At 40.9% G+C, this 20643-nt stretch overlaps 1 protein-coding gene across 14 annotated transcripts in view; it reads left to right on the forward strand.

Annotated features, from left to right (window-relative positions):
- The window catches only part of tns1b (tensin 1b), a 213304-nt gene that overhangs the window by 58076 nt on the left and 134585 nt on the right, over window positions 1-20643 (forward strand). For all 14 annotated transcript variants that reach the window (XM_051958597.1, XM_051958608.1, XM_051958602.1 and 11 more), the window contains exon 2: window positions 5471-5585. In XM_051958597.1, coding sequence (XP_051814557.1) covers window positions 5471-5585 — 115 coding nt within the window. The remainder of the gene's footprint in view (window positions 1-5470; window positions 5586-20643) is intronic.

The raw sequence follows: 20643 nt of genomic DNA on the forward strand, positions 1-20643 counted from the left end.
GGTTCTTAGAATTCTTGTGAATTAGGACTTTGGCCAAAATGCCCCAGATAATTAGGAGAAACTCTGTAACCAGCAACAGAAGGAGCCGAACCAGATGCACTGATCCAATGTTTCCATCAGTGTTACAAGTACAGATGCAGATGTATTGAATGCATATATCAGTAGTGGAAGGGCAGAAGATGCTAGTCGGAGACCTTTTTCTACTCCTAGGCCTTAAAGCAGTGGGAAAAAAGTCTAAAAGTAGTGTGGGATGTGTGACGGATTGTTGGACGTGTGTAGTAATGTGTGTGTGTGTGTGTGTGCACCCTGATGGTGGAGTGTGCTCATCTGTGTGTGTATGTATTGGACATTTTTATGCACAAGAGTGCCTGTTTCGCCCATGTGTGCTAATGAGTGCTAGGCAGGAGATTATGCGTGTGTCTCTAAGGGAACAGCGGTCTGTTCCCAGGAGCTGCAGGGCCTGAGCAGAGGGGGGTATGTGTACACCCTGACCCCAGCTTTCGGGGGTCCCGGTTGCCTGTCTGAAACCATTTCCTTCCTTTGTGGCCCATTTGAGAGCCCGAAGTGTGATGCGAATGTGAAGGACAGGGGCCATTTGCATGGTGCAACATGCTAAAATAGAAAATAATCAGTGCGGGCTACATATTCTGTGAACGTACTTGCAGGGCTGCCTTTAATTCTTCAGCTGTATGCTCCCCACCCCCACAGCCCTCCTCATCACCCCTGTCTCCCCAATCGACTCCCCATATACTCCAGCCAAACAATAAACAAACTCTGTGAGCCCCGGGTGCATTGCTAATGATCGGAAACAATTAAGGGCTCACAAAAGGGAGCGTCCTGCTATATTGCTTTGCTCCGTATTTACATAGTGTTTCGAGGTTAAATGACTAGGAACACAGATTTCTGCTGAGGGCAAGAGGACTGAAATAGTTGTGCATGTTGAGGAGATCTTTCTTTTGTGTGGCTTTATGAAGACGGACATGTTGGACTACTAACCACTCTAGTGATACTGGGAATTAAACCCTTAGAGAAAAAAGAATTTCAGCTTGAGTATCCCAATGCGCATCATACCTCTTGAACCGCATTTCACCCAGTGTAGATGTAAAAGAATGAAAAATGTGTAAACAACACAAGTGGCATACCAGTGAATGACTGAACCGACCACCCCCCTTTCTCAGTGGCCGTCCGACTGGTTAAGCCGTGGTGTGAATGGGTCGAGGCTGGGAGAGTGTGAGAAGGCTCAGGAGTGGTCAAAGAGGCCGCTGAATAGAGAGTTGGATTGAGACATTCTGCCTGTTTAACACAGAAGTGTGGAGATGTGTGTGAGAGAGGCAGGGAAAGCTTATTTTAAGTTTGAATCTCTCTATAGATTTTGTGTCTTAAAATGACATCAATGGAAAGGTTATGATGTGAAGGTAAAGTGCTGTCACAGGCTGCATTTGGGAAGGATTTTGAAACTTGATTTGCTGTTGGAGCCTTTATCATGCAAGATTTTCCTGAATACGGTTTCAAGTCCTTTCTTGAGTTATGTTTTTTTTAATTATGCTTTGTCTCTACATTTATCCCTTGCAACCATCACCTGTCTGGTAATGTGATGGCATTGCATTCAAACAATCAAACATAGAAATAGGGTTGATTTTTTTTTTTCAATATAATTTTTATGCTTTGATAGATGACAGTTTACTTTTTGGACTCTTTTTGAACCCTCTGGAATTGCCAGGGATGGCTTGATTGTTGGAGAGAATAAAATGCATCCACAGTGGAAAAACATTGCTTATTGCCATGGCAACATGGGCTGATTAAAATGCTACACCCCATGTTGCAGAAGTAATTTGATTTGGAATCTGGAAAATGTGTTTCCCGCATAAATCATCAGACAGAAAACACAAGTACAGAAAAGAATGTGGGTAGTAGTGTCTACCTTTAGTCCTATAATATATAAACATATTTTTCTTACCTATTATTAGCACATTTTATATGTTTGATCTTTTCCTGTCTACCAACAATTACCACACAGATTTCTTTTTATAATTTAGTCATCTCTTTTTTTGCATCACAAGCCACAAAAATTCTACTAAGAGCTTGCTGCTCATTCACACCCTTTCTCAGATATCTTTTTGCTAATTGCATCCAAAACAGATGACTTCACTGTAGCCCAAAACGTCTTTTCCTGTGGACTTAATGACTGTTTTGGATCATGTGGTTGGAGAGTAGACATTTGACAAAAGCGATTTTTTTTTTTTTCTTAAAGGGGTGTTCCTCTAACACCTGCCTGCGGCGAGGTCCTGTTCCTTCTGCCGTCACTGTCGACTCCTTTTAAGTTGACTGCTGATTCCTGAACGGTCTGGAGGTGAAACCAGAGCAGCCTGTGCACTGCCCCATTCCAGAGGCGTCAATTTTCACATAATCTGGTGTCATTTTGACACAATAGTGAAATATTTTAATTACTGTAACAGTCCACTTTGAAGAAACAGATCACCCTTAAACCCACTTATCACCCCATTCCAGTTCCCCAAAATCCATGTCCAGATTCCGACCCAGCAGGTGCCAGGCTTATTGGCATGGCTGGGCCTTGGATAACACTAAGTATGGATGCCAGGCAGGGACCTCCACCCCTCCTCAGAAAAGCCCCCTTGCCAACATAGCGCGTCCTGCACAGCCACGGTCATTATTTCGGCCTAAATAGATTAAGCTAATCATGTTATGTAGTGGTAAGGCATAGCCGGGAGAAGGAATGAAGGGCTGGCTGTCCTGCTGTTGCCATGTGGATCTGAAAAAACAAACACTGAGCTGTCACATAGGGCCTGATAAACAGCAGAGGGGATATCAGTGTGTTTCTAAATCTTAAAAACCATTAATTTAGGAAGTATGTTGTCTGTAATAACACTCTATATGTTGTTCACAGCACCATCCTATTTCAGAGTCTCAGTTTAAAGGCTTCTGGGAAGATTTCTTTTGACAAGAATGAACTGATGGTAAAAATCATCTTCTTGCAGAACAATCTTTTATTGAAGCTGACATATCCTCTAGTGTCACCCTGGGGTTGACAGGTTTTCACTGAATGGATTACCATGACATTCATTCACAGACATCCATGGTGCCCAGCTAGTCCAATCACTGAGACCTCACGTTTTATTCTTTCAGTACTTCAGTTTATTACCAAATAACTGAAAAACCTGTAGGATTCCCATCAACTTCATCTGTACTCTGTGTTATGCCAATCAAACAAAGATCACTGGGAGCATGTTAATGTCCTGACATGAGACTTTAGCCGTGCTTTTTCTAAGTGGTTCTAGACTCTTAGCGTGGTTCTAATGAAACATCTTCATTGTGTGTCAGATCCGTTACAGATGTTTGGGATCTTCTGAACATTTACTTTAGATAAGGCTTGCAGATAAAATGTGTCTATTGTTAATGTACCAGTCAGGGTAATCTAATGAAGGACTTTTGTGCTGCATTATTGAAATGAAGGATCCAGTGTTTTTGGAGTTGCATCAGGGACTAATTGTTGGAATATTTGTGTGTCTGCTGCATCAAATTTGACAATTGTTTTTCTGTATCTGTATTCATGCAAGCACCAAACTTTTTGGGAGTACATTATTACTTGCTAGTTGCTGAGGTGCCCCTATAAAGAGAGTGTACTGGTTGGAGTGTATGTCATGTGATGGTTAGATGATGATGTAGGAAATCCATTCAGATCATGTCAAGCTCCAAAACCTATGGTGCAACTCAGTCGTGTGTTTTGTTAACATCTCCCTGTCTGGAAAGCATCTGTGCATTCAGTTATATTTGATGTGTCCCCAAGCTTCAATAGTGTTCCTATCATGACTGCTGTCACAAGATGACCAGTTAATGTCACCGTTGTAATAAAATGTACTTCAGTCAGACAGTAACCATCTAAAGGTCACACATTGACTAAATTCTCCACTGCCTGGAAATAAGACATCATAAGAACCACCAGGGTGCTTTCTATCTGGTAAGTCGCTTCCCTCTGCTAATACAGTGAGGACAATCTGATGGGAAGAAAGACGGCACAAAGTAGGCCCAGTCCAACACATTCTCAGTCTGGTTTATAATTTAGTTCTTTGCTGTAATTGCACCCTCTGAACTGCTTTTCCAACGCGTCGCCTTTTTAGTAGTGACGAAAACTTTGAAAGAAAAAAATGAGGTGTCATTAGTGGTTGTAAGGTTACAGCGGTCGGCAATCTGGGGATTCCTTCAGAGAGGGAACCACTCACTTCTCTTACCAAGCCTGATAAATCTATGGTCTTCCCATATGAAAATTCTTGTGCAAAGCCCCCCAATATGCCAACCACATGGCCACTTTTAGCCCTGTCCAGCCTGCACACACACTTAATGGAAGCCTCATGGCTGGACGTCATGTTAACGGGCACTTCCTGCCTTGAAAACACATCCATTTTCTCTCTTTAATCCTTGAACAGAACATGTATCGATTCAGAGCATTTAGGTACATCAAAGACTTACAGCCATGTACACGTAGAAGCACACAAACATATGGAAATTAAGATTCAATTGTACATTCTAGTTCATTTTGCATAGACCAGTTACTATATATTACTATGTTGTTTGTGTATATGCAATATATTACTGTGCAATTTTTTTTCTGTCCTATATTTCGCCAATTTTGGCTCCAGTTTTGCTAATTGGTAATTATAGGTTATGTAGAATGCCATTCCACCATTTCTAACGCTGTTGTGATGAAGTCATTTATGATATAATCGCTGTAATCTAAAAATATGTTAAGGCTGCCTGGATTACAGGGGGATTCATGAGGCCATTCCTCCCAGTGAGCTGAACCTCAGAGCAAAAGCTGAGACCAGCTGAGCAAATATACCACAAAATGATGTCACATTTCCCCATGGAAGGACATTAGGGGAGGTGGAAACATGATGCAGGTTTCTCATAAAGACACTGCAGGAAACAGTCACATTTCCAAAGCCTGACTTTGTGTTTGCTCTCCTGCATGGCTTAAGTTTACAAAGCAGACAGGAAACAGACTGGGTGGTAGACGGAATACAGTAGAGAATAAACAGCAGGCACTCTGGGGTGTTGCATAACACACCTGCTTGGAGGGAAATGAGACGACAGGTCAAAAGTTGGGAGGGGGAAGGAGGGTAAAAGAAAGATAAACAGCAGAGATTAGTGTGTTCTCTGTTTTCATTTGGCTTTTGAATGTGATGTAAGGGCAAGGGCTTGCTCCTGACATTAGTGTAATTATTTAAATGTGTGGTTTATGATATGCAAGTTTCCAAATGCTGCTTGCAAATATTGCATATGGCCTATTTTATGAAATGAATTGGTTAGGAAGAATGACATTTCTTTTAGGACACCTGCACTCAGAAATTCCACCTCACCAAATGACTCATGCCACCTGGACTCGTTGAAGTCCACAGAGTTCTAACACTAACATTCCTCCTCTTTTGTCTCGTGTTGTTGTTTTCCTCTGCAGCCAGAGGAGGTGGAGGCTCTTCATTCCCATACGTTTCGGGTGAAGACTTTCAAGAAGACCAAGCACTGCAGCGTCTGTAAGCAGACCATCATCCAGGACGGACTCATCTGCAGAGGTCAGTCACCTGTCCTGAAACTCACTGTAGCAAATGTGGTGGTCCCAAACTCACAGTCATTTTTATTTAATCTCAGAGTAATCTGTTTTTTGCTGATCTCCACTGGTATGACTTCTCAACTTGCTGACATACCTGAGTATCCAGTGACAGCATTGCTGACCACCTCGGAGGTGAAACCAGCTTGAAACCTGAGGTGTTTCGAACATGTGCCAACACATTTTCATTTACCCAGTAGTCAAAGTGAGCCGAGTACAATGAGTCATGATTATTATGGACTGAATAAGTAGTTTTAGAACTTAGTGCTGAACAAGAACAACATTGGCATCCTAATCTGTGTTGTAAATAATAGGGAACTAAACTATTAATCCTGTGTGCGTTGCTTATAAAGGCTAGTTTTGTACTAAGATGAGCATAGCACTCAACTGAAGTTCATCTGAGTCCCAACATTGCAGTTATGGGTTCACTTACTGATGTTTAGAATAAAGAGCATTTCAAAGGTGATGCGACTTCTTAGCTACTGAAATTGCTTTCACCCTCTTGTTCAGATCAGGATCATAGAATCTGTTGATCTGTTCTTTCTTTGCTTAATGATGAAAACACTGTAAGCCGTTTTCCACTGCTGGAAGTTACAAACTGTTTAAGACTAGTCGAAACTGTGTGTGCTCCACCTGCAGGTACTGCCCCTGTAGGACCTCATTCAAGGCTGTTTTTGAGGGTGAAAAATGTATCTACTTTGAAGTAGGTACTGAAAAACTTCAGGTCTAGACTCCAAACTGATTAGTTGGAGCAACAAGTAGAACTTTTTTTTTTTTTTAGGTTTCTTGATGTACTCGTTATTACCGTTAATCTCCTCATCCCCATCAGCAGTGTAAAATTCACCACACAGGCTAACACAACAAGCCTCCATTGTTTTAATCCTGTGTGCCCATACTACGGAAGTTACACTAGCAACTACAATTTGTTACTGTTTTGTTGCACTCTGAGTTGAGGTTGTGGTTGAAGCTGTCAGATCCCACACCACAAAGGAAACAAAGGCTGAAAGGAAAGATTCGGGGGCCATTCCTGTTAACATTTGCTCCACCTCATACCTGCCCCAAGTTCTTGCAGAGAAAAACAACCCAATATATCCCAGAATAGTGTAGCTGGTCACAGCTGGACCGGTTTTAAGAATGCTATTACCTTGAGTTGGGCTGTTGTGATGTACTGATTCTTTTAGCCACAATCACCATGTAGGACAAATCCTGACAACTTTAACTGTCACATGAGGCATTTAGTTGTCGATTGTGAAAAAGTTCTTCCACACTGAAAACTCTAATTGACAATTACATTGGCTCACAAAGTCTTGATTGTGAAGAAACTCTGCATGAAGCTAATCAATTTCTCTAACTTTGTTATTAAATTACAGAAAGCACTGATAATAAAATGGGCAATGCAGGGTCTGTAAATGTTCCCTGGCAGATGCGTCAGTGCAAAAACCTACATTAGATTCTTATTCTGAAGTCTTCTGTTGTCTCTTTGAGCTGCAGAATTGAAATGTAGCACCTCAGTCAGTTGTGTTTTGTAGTTAAGACTGTCAGATCTTGTCACATCCTTCCTGTTTTGTTAAGAGACACTTTTCAGAGTCTGATTTTCATGTTCAATTGGTTTGAAAGTTGACTTTAGTCCTTTGGTTGACTCACTGGCTATGTGTTAAAAGTTACTGCATAAAACTAGAACAAGCAGTGTAATTTAGATCAAGTTGAACTGCAATCAGAGCTCTCCTTGATTACTTACAACAGGGTTTTACAATAACTGCTGAGACAATGAAGGCAATATCAGTTACAACATCCATCAGTGGTCTAAATGAGAGGAGACCAGAGGTTAGCCGGGGTCATCTCTGTGTCGAGGTTCTCAGTGAGGTGGCAGCAGAGCAGAAGAAGCTCCAGGGAGGCTAAAGGTTAACAGCTTCTCAATTTCCTAAATGGTGTTTACTAAAGAGTCAGTGTAGTTGACAGACTGCTGAGTGATTTGCATAGTTTGATCAAAGGAATCTTCTTTAATCAAACAGAGATGAAAACATTAAAGGAGGACGTCTCTGTTACTTTGATTTAATGTACTGTGCGTAACCTCAGCAGGGTCCCAGTGTGGAGCAGGATTTTATGCTTCTATTGTGTTTTAAGCCTACACAGATGCCACTTGAGTGCAACAGAAGTATAATATGAAACATCAAACAATTGCAGGAAAGTAACTGAGATTTAATACTAGACTTTAATGTGGTCGCCGTTTTCTGAACAGTTCGGATGCTGGAAACTTTTCCCATCTGGTGCTCCGACTGAGTTAAAGCAAAACTGAAGAATATATGACCTCGGTGAGCTGGGCACATCATGCTGCAGTGGAAATGTCTGTTTTCACACAGATAACGTCAAATGAAACCATGCGGAAATGACTGGATGTGTGGTTTGGCACTCCATGGGGGAATATTTAGCTTGTAGCTTCCCAAACATGACATAGGACAGCTTGATGTAGCTTAGGAAAACATCAGCATTTTCTCTAAGTTGGTTTCTTTTCAGCCCCTTAAAGGCTGAACCTGACAGATTCACGATATGCCGTGCACCAGCCTGTGCTCATTTTGGACAGCCTGAAAATGTTCTGGTGGAGCTGCTCTACTAGGTGTCACTGTGTCTACTCTGCAAGATGTAGCAGGAAAAGATGATGTTGGTACAGTGCACCTTTTCTGGATAAAGAAAGGCTTATAAAATCAGTGCAGCTCAACACCTGCATTTACTCTACACTTCACTCTGTGATCTAAGGTGTGAATCCAGATGTTGTTGTTGTACGTTGGGATAAGTACGTCATTAACTCATGACATTAGCCTTTTAGTTTCACAGTCTGCACACGATGCCGTATTTTGCTGAAGCAAATCTGTATCCGGTGCCTTGCAGCCGAAAGAACACAAATGAACCAGTGTGAACTATAAGCAGCATTTATGAAGACAGGCTGTGCAAGCTATGAAAATAAATCTTACTCCCTTTCGTACTAAATAGGAAAATAATTACTGCACAGTAAAGTAAGGAGCAGTTGATTAAAAGACCATTTCCTTCCCGGAAAAAGATTTGTTACATTGTGAAACACACTACTGTTCAAAAGTTTGGGGTCACCCAGGCAATTTCACGTTTTCCATGAAAACTCACACTTTTATTCATGTGGTATCATAACTGAACAAGGTTTTTTTTATTCATCAAATAGCATCAATTAACACAATGTAGCATTAGAACACAGGAGTGATGGTTGCTGGAAATGTTCCTCTGTACCCCTATGGAGATATTCCATTAAAAATTATGTTTCCAGCTAGAATAGTCATTTACCACATTAACAATGTCTAAACTGTATTTCTGATTAATTTAATGATATCTTCATTAAAAAAAACTGCTTCTTTGTGACTCCACATTTTTGAATGACAATGTATTTCTACCTTGGTAACGTTTCTACAAATTATAATAGCTGCTGCCATCAATTTGTCCAGGCTAAATGGCACTCAGTTGTGTGTGCACACAGTCACTTAAGTGTTCTCATAAACTGACACAGGACAGCACCTGGGACTGTCGTCTGAAGGAGCTGATTTATAAGAGGAATAAACCGCCATGACAAGACGGCTCTGAACTGTATTTTGATTCAATTTATCTCGGTGTAATTCTCTTCCTCTAGCTGGATCTGGGTTTGGTCATGTGTACGAGGAAAATGCAGTGTCTGCGTGTCTTTGTGTGTCTATGTGTGTGTCTGTGTGGGTGGGACAGATTTACGAGGACGACACAACGTGAATAGGAGACTCGTGCTCAGACAGCAGACGTCAACTACTCTCTGGTTTTCTCTTTCTCACTCTGTCCTCCTGTCCTATGACTCATTAAATTCCTATTTTGTTAAAACTCTAAGCAACTACAAAAATGGAGTGCAAGGTCAAAGGGTGAAGAGATGGAGGAGTAGAAGGCAGTGGAGTCCAGTATTGTGCATTGTACAGTATTTTAGAAGGAATGTTTCTGAAGGTACACATTGAGAGTGCAGGCTTAGAAGACTTTTGTGCAGTCTCTTGTGTTCCTCTGAAAGAGTGTCTGAAAACATAACACTGAGGATGTTATAATCTTTAAGACAGAAATATATACATTTTTTATAAAAATGTCATTCTGACTAATGGTCATTTTGACTGTGATGAGTCAGATATCCATAACATCATTCTCTCTTGTCAAACGGCCATTAGTGACTGTATCACAAGTAATAGCTGCAGATGTCTTAAATGTCATTTTGACTGGTCTGAATTGTTTTGCCTGATGCTGTTTTTCATGCGATGAATGAATGAATGAACTGTAGATATCTGTAATGAGAAACACATGAGCAATCCTAGGTCTACTCCCCTAATATTTATGTGACTACATTTCTATAACCCACAGCAATTACTGTTTACGTTTCAATGATTTGTACTTAAACGTGCCTAAGGTTCATTCTGAATTTATGAAGCACGGTTTTAAGTGCTCTGCCCCTGCCTCCTGCAACTCACTGTAGAACACACTGAATCTAAAGGAACTCATCACCGCTGGAACTTTTAAGAACCCTATGAGAGGTTTTGTAGCAGCTACTTATCATAGCTGCTGTTGTTTTAATGTAAATTCTTAATCCTGTTGCTTATATCTAGCATGCATTTTATTATTTTGTTATCCGAGTTGGTGTTGTCTGTTTTAATTGCTGCAATTTTAATGTCTCTTAGGCTTCCCTTGAAAAAGAGGTCATTGTATCTCAACGGGACCAACCTGATTAAATAAGGACTGAAAAAGGAAAAAGAAAGAAAGAATGGTAATAGTAGTGAGATTTGCCCTCTGAAGAATATCTGAAAGGTTGTTTTTGATGAAGGAGAACTGATGTCTACAGATACATATCTAGTGTAATTGGCTTGCTATATTTGCAGTGGGCCAACGTTACAAAGCAGTGGTAATCAGGTTAAACAGTGGGCTAGGATGTGGCATTTTTGAGTTTGACATACACTGCCGACTTTAGTGCCAAATCTGTCCAACAGTGGTCCTCTAACTTTACAGCACTGTAGTACTGAATTTCTGTACTGCGCTCTTCAAAAAATTGATGTTTTGGGAAGTATGCTTACGAGTTCTCTTGTTGGGTAAGATGGTTAATACCATACTCAATTCTGTACGCTAATATGTACGTAATATGTGCTTTGCAAAAAGTCTGAGAACCGATGGAACAGCCAGCTTGACTTTGCTCAACAGTTTGCCAAACTCTGTACAAACATTTTCAAGCTGTTTTGTGAGCTTAAGTTGCTGGTTGACAGATTTTTCCTGTTTTTTGCAAGACTCACCCGACGGATAGTTTTGACTTTCTCATCTCACTTTGTGCCAGAAAGTGAGTCTATTAGAGAGGGTGTTTTAGGTGGTTGTTCAGAGTGAAGTTGTGCCAGATCCACTCTTGTCAGGCCCACAGTTCCTCCCTCTGCTGCTCTTGTTTACTAATAGACTCCAGTCACATGGTCTCCTAATGACAGGAGCTCGCTGACTTCCTGTCTCTTCAGCGGTTGCCAGGATACAAGGTGTTAGTTACTTTGACAATAGCATGTTGACGCAGGTCACGACTGCTGTTTTCCAGTAAAATAGAAAAAACAAAAAAGGCCGTGTGTGTGTGTGTGTGTGTGTGTGTGTGTGTGTGTGTGTGTGTGTGTGTGTGTGTGTGTGTGTGTGTGTGTGTGTGTGTGTGTGTGTGTGTGTGTGTGTGTGTGTGTGTGTGTGTGTGTGTGTGTGTGTGTGTGTGTGTGTGTGTGTGTGTGTGTGTGTGTGTGTGTGTGTTATTTTTGGAGAATAGGCCCTGAGGGCAGGAACTGGCTTTTATATTCTTTCACTGTAGAGCAGTTTGTGTGCGGGGGCAGGACAATAGACTGCTGCTGTGCCCTTTAAAGGTAAAGTACAACCGGGAGACCAGTCGATATGAAGTCACTTTATTTTTTATTTATAAGTGTTTTGTCTGAAAGTTCTCCCCTAAATTGACAGTAATTACAAAAGTTTAGAGTCTTCCTTCTGTCTCTCACAGCTGCTTCATTTAGCCTTGTATCAATGCTCATTAAAGCTTGAAGAAAACATTAAAAACCACCTTTAAACAAACCTGCAAAGATTCGCTGTGCAGGCTGTAGCTTTGCTGTGGTTTGTCCCGACCACACCGCCGGCCTCTGGGGATCCACAGATCTTCAAAGAGCGGCTAGACAGACTACAATAGCAGGTGTGTGAGTGTGACTGAGGGAGAGTGAAGGTTATCACAGCTCTGTTCTTGACTGCTTAGCTCACACAGCTGGTATGCAGCAAACTCCAATGAGGGTAAAAACACACACGCACAGAGAACTGGCTGCATATAGAGCTTCAGTATTGAGACTGATGCAAAGGCATTCTTATGCTGTGAAAATGTGTTAGAACAGCATGTAAAAGTACTTTGATTGCTTATTTGGCAGCCAAGTTCATATCAAGTCAAGTCGACTTTATTTATATAGCACGTTTAAAAAACAACCAAGGATGACCAAAGTGCTTTACAGTTCAAAATAGAAAATAAGACCTCATCTGTGAGGAACTACACAGAGCAAGATAAACAATGCCATATGTCAAGGTGTCAGCGCTCACCTATAGTGAAAAGCCAGAGTACATATGTGTCCGCAGTTGGTACTTGAAGGTATCAAGAGACCGATCGGTTCTGATTTGAACAGGTAAGTGATTCCACAGACTCAGTGCAGCCACACAAAAGGCCCAGTCGCCTCTGTTTCTGAGTCTGGATCTGCAGACTTTAAAGACCATCTGATTGGCCAACCTCAGCGATAGAACTGGAGCATGGACCTGTAAAAGCTCAGATAAATAAGAATTTGCCAACCCATTTACCACCTTAAAAACAAGCAATACAATCTTAAAAAGAATTCTGAGGTAGACCGGAAGCCCGTGGAATGAGGCTAAAACTGGAGTGATGTTCTCCCCTTTCTTTGTCCCTGTTGGAAGCTGGGCAGCAACATTTTGTGCCAACTGGAGCTGACAAAGAGACATTTGATCTAGACCGATAGACAGATATGGTCAAATATTGAACTAACAGTAACTCCTTGGTTTGGCAGAAGTCATTAGTCTAATAAGAGGAGCAGACAGATGAACTAAGACAGTGGGTTTCCTGAAAATGATAGTGACTGTCTCAATCCAGAATCATTACACTAAACACTCTAGGAAACTGACTGGACAATGACTTTTCTTGAATGTTGTCAGCAGTGCAGAGTCTCATTGTGCTGTCAGATTTATTCAGTTTCATCTTCTGACTTTTAACATCTCTTCACGGTTTAGTTTCACTGTTGGATAACATGCATACATTGTGTCGTGCAGAAGTTAGTGAAGGTTTGACACAGAACACAGTCTCCACCATGGCTGCACCAGAGCTGTTGATGCAGCTACAGTGCCACCTGCTGGATGAGCTCAAACATTACAAATGTACAGCTCACACCTGAACCTGTCGTTCAGCTCCACATAAGTAACTTCAAGACAGATTTATTTAATTTTTTAAATTATTTAATATTTATTTGATTTGTTCAGATTCTGTAGTCTCTGTGTGCTGAACAGTGGATTTGTGGTTAGCACTGTTGCCTTCCAGCTAGAAGATTCCTGGTTTACGTCCTCACCTTCTCGGCATCTTTCTGCATGGAATTCACGTTTTCCCTGTGCATGTGTGGATTTTCTCCAGGTACTCCAGCTTCCTCCCACAAACTTTAACTTCTTATGGTTGCAGTTTCTTTAATAAATGTTCCTTTTAGTTAGTTAGGTATTTTATTTAATGAAAGTACATTGACGATACATGACCCTAATGAGGATTAAGCGGTATATAGATGATGGATGGATGGATGGACATTGATGACACACAACTGTTCAAAGATTTGGGGTCAACCAAGCAATTTCATGTTTTCCATAGATAATCACTATTTTTTTCATGTACTAGGAGAATTGCATAAGAGTTTTCTAATCATCAGTTAGCCTTTCAACATGATTAGCTAGCACAATGTAGCATTAGGACACAGGAGTGATGGTTTCTGGAAATGTTCCTCTGAACCCCTGTGTAGATATTCGATTAAAAGTCAGTCGTTTTCAGCTAGAACAGTCATTTACCACATTAACAATGTCTAGACTGTGTTTCAGATTAATGTTATCTTTGTTGAAAAGACTGCTGTTCTTTCAAAAATGAGGACATTTCTAAGGCTGACCCCAAACTTTTGAACAGTAGTGTAATTTATTTAATTTCTTTAGTCTGTACTTTTTGTCTGTATCTTTAAAAGAGTTTGGAGTGTATCTATAAAGTCAGAAAGAAATGCATAGCTTATATACACATTTCAATGTTTGTTCATTCATCGCAAGTTGTATTATCATCACATAATTTGACCATTTTAATGCAGATTAGAGTTTCCTCACACTGTGCTATTATATATTTACCAGAAACCCTGCAGCAATACTCAATGCTGTTTATTTTTTTAGAAAAATGAAACATATTTCACATATTTCTGACAGTCAAGATGTACAGTATATCCACTGTATGCTAATAAGATAAGGATAAAGGTGAGAAACGAGGTCTTCTTGTGTTCAGCTCCCGTCTGCTGAAAGAAGTAAAATTTTAGAATCTGGTCTCTCTGGCTGAAGATCCATGCACATTCCATAGTAAAAGGCTGCTCTACTAATTGCTTAATTTCTTCTAATCTGTCTGTGTTACCTGACTTATTTAGTTGGAAACAAAATTGCCGGTATGTTAGCTGGTTGTCTTTTTGCTACTAAAGCTAAGAAGAACCATTCAAACACAAAAAGAGATGATAAATTTACACATACAGAACATACTGTGTTTTCGTGATGTCGATTATCATGCAACACACGAAGAGAAGATATAGTATATATGCTCACCATTTTAAGTGAACCTCATAGAAAAAAAGCAAAGTTGCAACTTCGATGTCACTTGATATTTTCAGAATTTCACGTTTAAGAATGTTATTTCAAACAATGCCATGATTTTTGTGACAAAACATGATTGAGAAGATCCGCTGCAACGTGGAGCTTCTAACCCATGCCATATGAGTTTTCTCAGCAGATGCAATATGTTCTGTTGCCATTGATGTCTTTTCTGCGCTTTGTACAAAATTTTTATCCATGTTGACTCAAAAGTTCAGATTAATTCATTAAGTTCATTCTCAGCTTTTGAACATATTATTTAACATGTTTATTTTGATGTATTTTGAAATTTATTACTCCTATTTATTCATTTTAAATGCTGCTGGGTAGCAGAACTGTGTTTGGAATCATGAGACAGTAGTCAAAAGTTATAACATTTGGTAAAATGCGTAACAGATTGAGGATCCACAACCACTAGGTGGCAGCAGAGCCATTTGTTTCTATTGGCCTATGCTCATCCATCTGTGCAGACCACATCTGTTGCTGTCTTTCCAGTTACATTTTTTTCCAATTTTCTGCACCGAACCTCACACCATAGCTTGTGCAAATCGTTAAATCCACATTTGCCAGGTTTTTTTTTGTTGTATTCACATACTCAGGTTCTGTTTTTTGTAGCTAGCTGCATGTTGTATCAGGGGAAACAGCTGTTTCAACAAAACAAAGTCAGACTAATACTCACGGTGACACACACAAAACCAGACAGAAAGGTAAACAAACAGAAGTTATGTTTTGTCAGGACGAAGCAAACAGATGCCACAGATCTGAGTACACAAAACGATTCCATGGGAACTCTGGCTCAGGGTTTATTCTACTTCCCTGCAGTGTTTTGGGGGATCTCCCATGGAAAGAAAGCCTCAGCAGCTGGGTGAAGGTGGAGCTTTGCCCACAGAAACCTAATGCAGGCAGATTTTAGATGGGGAAAACGTGTGGGCTGAACGATGACACCCCTATGTGAGTCAAATGATGGATAGTGATGAGTGAGTGTTGATAATTACTAACAATAATACTTCTGTACATAGAAACTGCAGCATGTGCACAGCAGAGCATACCACGCGGAGTATTGAATGGAGTGTTTGTGTCGGCATGAGTCTGAAAAAAGTTTTCTCAGCATTCTCACTCTGTTGATTATGTGGTTAGCTTGTCAGATTGCTACAGTACATTACACATGGATCAGGTATCTGTTGTTGTAAAATGATGAAATCAGCCACATATTTTCAAGTGTTTGCAACGACAGAAGATTTACTTCCATCATGTGTCTAGTCACTTTATTGTTCTTGCTCGAACATAATGGTCTGTCCTCTTACTACATGAGTCCAAATGCTATTTCACTTTTTAACACCAAAGTAGGTTGGTGCACATACAGACTCAGGATGTCATTCAGTAGCCAACAACAGCAGCATTATTGTTTAGATTGATTTCAAAAACCCACGGTCACTACTTTGTGTGGCTTTGAATCACCGTGTAGAGATTTTTCCAGGTAAAGTAACGCAGAGGTGCTGATTCAGACACACGCTGGCTGTTTACAAGCTTCAGATGGAGGTAAGAGAATGAGGCTGGTGTTCCTTACTGTCAAACACCACAACAGAAAACATGTTAGTTGATTAAATACTCCATCCATGAATTAGCTCGACCTGCTTTCCCCTGCAGAATGTCACAGCATGCTGGAGCCTATCCTAGCTGACATTGGGCGGGGCACACTCTGAATATGTTGCCAGTCGATGATGAGGCTAACGCAAAACATACAAGCGACCGTGCACACAAGCCTGTCCATTTTACAATCACCAGTTCATATAACATGCTTGTCTTTGGACTGTAGAAGCAGACTGGAGCACCTAGAGGAAACCCACATAAGCACAGGGAGAACATGGCAGCTCCTCACAGTAAGATTCTAACCAACCAGCTAATCCAAACCCGGAACCTGACAGGTGAAATCATTTTCTAGAATAGTTATATGTATTTGTAGTATATGCACATGAGATTCCAAATTTATTTTACAGGGTATTTATAGCCGTATATTAATGACTGCTTGATGTACTCGAGAGTATTGACAGCAGCATGACTGTTTATAGAGAATAAAGTCAAAATAAACTAGTGCCACTGCTTGTTTTTCTCATAATAAAGGAACATGTCAGGCTATTATGGAAGCCAGACTCTAGATAAAACACAGTACTTAAAAGATCAAGGTATTGTGGGTTTTGGTTAGAAAAATGATATGATTCACTGATCAGCCACATCATTAAAACCTTCCTAATATTATGAAGGTCATCGTCTGATTATCGGGGCGTGGACACAGGACCTCTGGGGGTGTCCTGTGGTGTCTGGCACCAGGACATAGGCAGTGGATCCCTGAGGTGCTGCAGGGTGAGGTCTCTATGGATCAGGCTCGTTCTTGCACATTGTGCAGATGCTGGATCTGGATTAGTTCTGCTTAACTTGGAGGCCAATTTCAATGTCTTGGGATCATTGTTTCTCAAGCTGTTCCTGCACAGATTGGCGGTGTGGCAGGGTGCATTGTCCTGCTTGTCATTGCTATGGAGGGAGGTGTGCTTGGTCTGCACTACTGTTTAAGTGGGTGGTACTTGCCAAAGTAGAATCCACATGAATACCAGGACCCAGTGTTTTCCAACAGAACAATGTTATTCACTTCACCTCTAAGTAATGCTGTTGATGATCAATGGACGTAAAATATGTAGAATATTAGATGACACATGCTATGACCTGGGAATTTTGATATGGTTGAGCGGGGGACCCATAAACGGGGACTATCGATGCAGCGGTCATGAGTTCGAATCCAGCTCAGGGCCCTTTGCTGTAGGTCCTTCCCCCAGTCTTCTCCCCACTTTCCTGTCTCTCTCTCACTGCTGTCCTATCAAAAAGGCTAAAAACAAGTCTCTCAAACAAAATAATCACAATTATATAAAGTAAACAGATTTTTTTTGTAGCTACCACGATATTCGTATTGCTATCTACAGAGTCACATGTAACTTCTATCTACGGTATATAAAAAGAGGCATCAATCATTCAGTCATTAGTTAAATATTTGGTATGCGTCTGTCCACATTACCGCACTGTGTATGTTAGTACACGGTATGTACACGTGCTGGTGCTCACGTGTTTGCGACTGTGCATGAGAGGAAGTAAAAAAGGAATAAAGAGGGATGGAGAGAGTGAGAGTGAGGAGGGGGAGGAAGAGGAAATTCTCCGGCCCCTGCCCTCTGATTGTGTTCTGTGTTGTAAGGGGTCCAGCCCAGCCCTGAGGGAGTCCACGTTCTGTTCAAGGGACCAGGGGAAGGAAACCACCCAGCCTCAGTCATCCACCCCTACCCCTTTATAACCCCCCTCCCTCCAGTGTTGCATAGCATACCGCAGACTCAGAGTCAGATAGCAACTGGTGTTCCACAGTCCTCATCACGTCCTCATTCTGACCAACCCCCGTCCCTGCCGTTCTCTCACTTCCCCTAAATTCCACCCCCAACACTCTATTTTTCGTCTTTTCCACAGATGTCCTTTCCTCCAATATCTTCTCTTTTCTCTTCTGGCATCTCCCTTTCTCTCCTCATCCTCCATCCCTCCTCATCACCGGGTTGCTTTCCTCCCCTCTCCCTCCCTCCCCTCCCTCCACCAGGAACATTTCTGCTCTGTTTATTCTCCAAAGCTCCAACTTCCTAACAAGGTAAAGCCTAGCCCGCGTTCTCTGGGCTCGCCACTTTCACACCCAATATGGAAGTCCTGCTTCTTGCCATGTGGCCCAGGAGAGCGTTGTTTACTGGGGACTCACGTGCTGAGAGCCATGCTGGACCTCGTCCTGATGCGCAGACACATGGCTTTCACACTTATCAGGCAAACAGAAAATTGTGTTTGAATTTCACATATACAGGAACATTCTACGCCACTTACTCCATGTCACAGTATGTCAGAAATACTTTGTGCAGGCCTCAGGGTACAGACATTCTCACGTGTAGTAGACACTAGTCTAGACACCATTCAACTGTAATTTGAGCATTTTTTATCTTGGTTAATTATTTAAACTTTATCTTTGCACCTTCTCACCTAGTAGTAGATGCAGTTTGCCCAATGTGAACCTTAAGTATGGCAGTGATGACAACTGATAGCAACCATTTATTGGCCTGATAACAATCAGATCTTTTGATTTGTCTTGAGATTGTAGATGTATATGTATACATTTTTTAAACACCAAGGATTCTTATCTGCAATATGTTGTCTTTAAAGTTGAAACTGAAGGACACTTCTATGTGATTCGGTCAAATACTCCAACCTAGCTGCTAAACTGCACTGATGGAGAGCTATTTCAATAGTAACTTTAAAGCTATTAAGGTCTAAGAGTCATTTAAACTACTCAGAAACCTTGAATTTCATGACAAATCAGCAAGATCATGTCTCATAATGGAAAACACCAGGGCCTCTCCTAAACACACCGTGTGGGGAGATACCTGTCTGTTTCTTATAGAATTAGCTCGACTTTTACGTTGCTGGTTCAACAACAAAGCAAATATAAATCAGCTAAAAATGAATCACTTATAGTATAATTCTCAATAGCAAAATTAAACATGAATTGCAGCCCTAGATGAAAGTTTACTGACTCCTCTGTGGGTTGGGTTGAGAGAATAGTTTTTGTGAGAGTCAACGGTATAAAGTAACGCGTTTCATTATTTTTGTCCACCGTGCCCCATGACTGACCATGTGGGTCAGGTTGGAGAAGAGCTCTGTTCAGTTTGACTCTGGGAACTCGAGCCTTTTTTGAGACTGCGTGTATCCCGGTAGGATTTCACGGTGCCACCCACATTTGAAAGCCTCTAATTAAGAAGTCAAAATGACTTTAAAATGTTACCCCCCGTAAGTGCAAATATAGCCCTGCAAGTGCATAAATAGAAAGTAAATGCACCATGATGTAATTACACATTTGGCTCGAAAAAGGATGCTTCTCACTTTCTCTAGTTTCAGTATGTGCACACTTTTTCCACAACTGAGGTAGATGTTACTCCACATTTTTCATCTTGTGTGCATTTTACAGTGAACATTTTTTAATTCCTGATATGGTTTCAATAAATGAAGAGTTCTACCAGTGACATGTCAGCCAAGTAAACCGTGGGTGCATGTGGGTTAACTAAATACAAGTCTGGTCCACATGGTAAGTGATGCTACTAGCTTCCAGTAAAGGAAGGAAAAGAGAAAAACTGTAGGAGTTTCAGTAGAAATCAACAAGACTAGTCTGGTAGGTTCTTCAAGATATTTCACCTCTCATCCAAGAGGCTTCTTCAGTTCTGACTGAACACCTCTTATGACAGATGAAACATCTTTAAGAATCTACAAGAGAAATCCAGTAGATTTCTACTGAAGTTCCTACTATTACCATGACATGGGTGACTGAGAATCTACAGACGAAAAGAGAATCCTCAGGATACGTTGCTAATAAATGTAGCTGGTTGCTTGACCCCTCACTGCTCTGAGCACTTGACCTCTGACTCTGAACAGTACAAAGAGCTTTTTGAGGTCCTGAAGAAGTTACGAAAAATACAAATTTAGACAGACGATATTTTGAAGGGAAATGCCACAAATGTGAGAAAGAAATATATGAGCAGATGGAATGCAAAGGGAGTTTTTGTATGACAGCAGTTGCATGATTTTGGCTGCTGCAGTGTTTGTATTTATTCACCAACTGTACATACATTAGCTATAAGCAGACTTTGTGTGTTGGAGTGTGCCAGTGTATTTGAATAGTTGCTAACAGTGAACCACAGCATTGTTACACATTCACCAACAGGGGACTGCAGCGTTATTGGGGGACACAGGTTAGCTAAAAGCTAGCTATCAGCAGACTGTGTGTGCTGAAGTGTGTGTCTGTGTACTTTGTCCAGTCTTTGCTTTTTCCTCTTGTCTCTGTACATTTCTGATGCTGATTTGTAAAATTCCTACAGTAGCTCTGTAGCAGCAGTACATCATATTTTTTAATAAAGGTGATAGCTTTTAAATGCAGCATTTAAATTTATCTTTATACATGATCATACTGTCTTCAAAATTAGCAGCACTGTCTGTTAGACATCAGGGAACATTGATTTAACTTAGAC

This window comes from Acanthochromis polyacanthus, chromosome 14 (genome assembly GCF_021347895.1).
Source record: "Acanthochromis polyacanthus isolate Apoly-LR-REF ecotype Palm Island chromosome 14, KAUST_Apoly_ChrSc, whole genome shotgun sequence".
Taxonomy (NCBI): domain Eukaryota; kingdom Metazoa; phylum Chordata; class Actinopteri; family Pomacentridae; genus Acanthochromis; species Acanthochromis polyacanthus.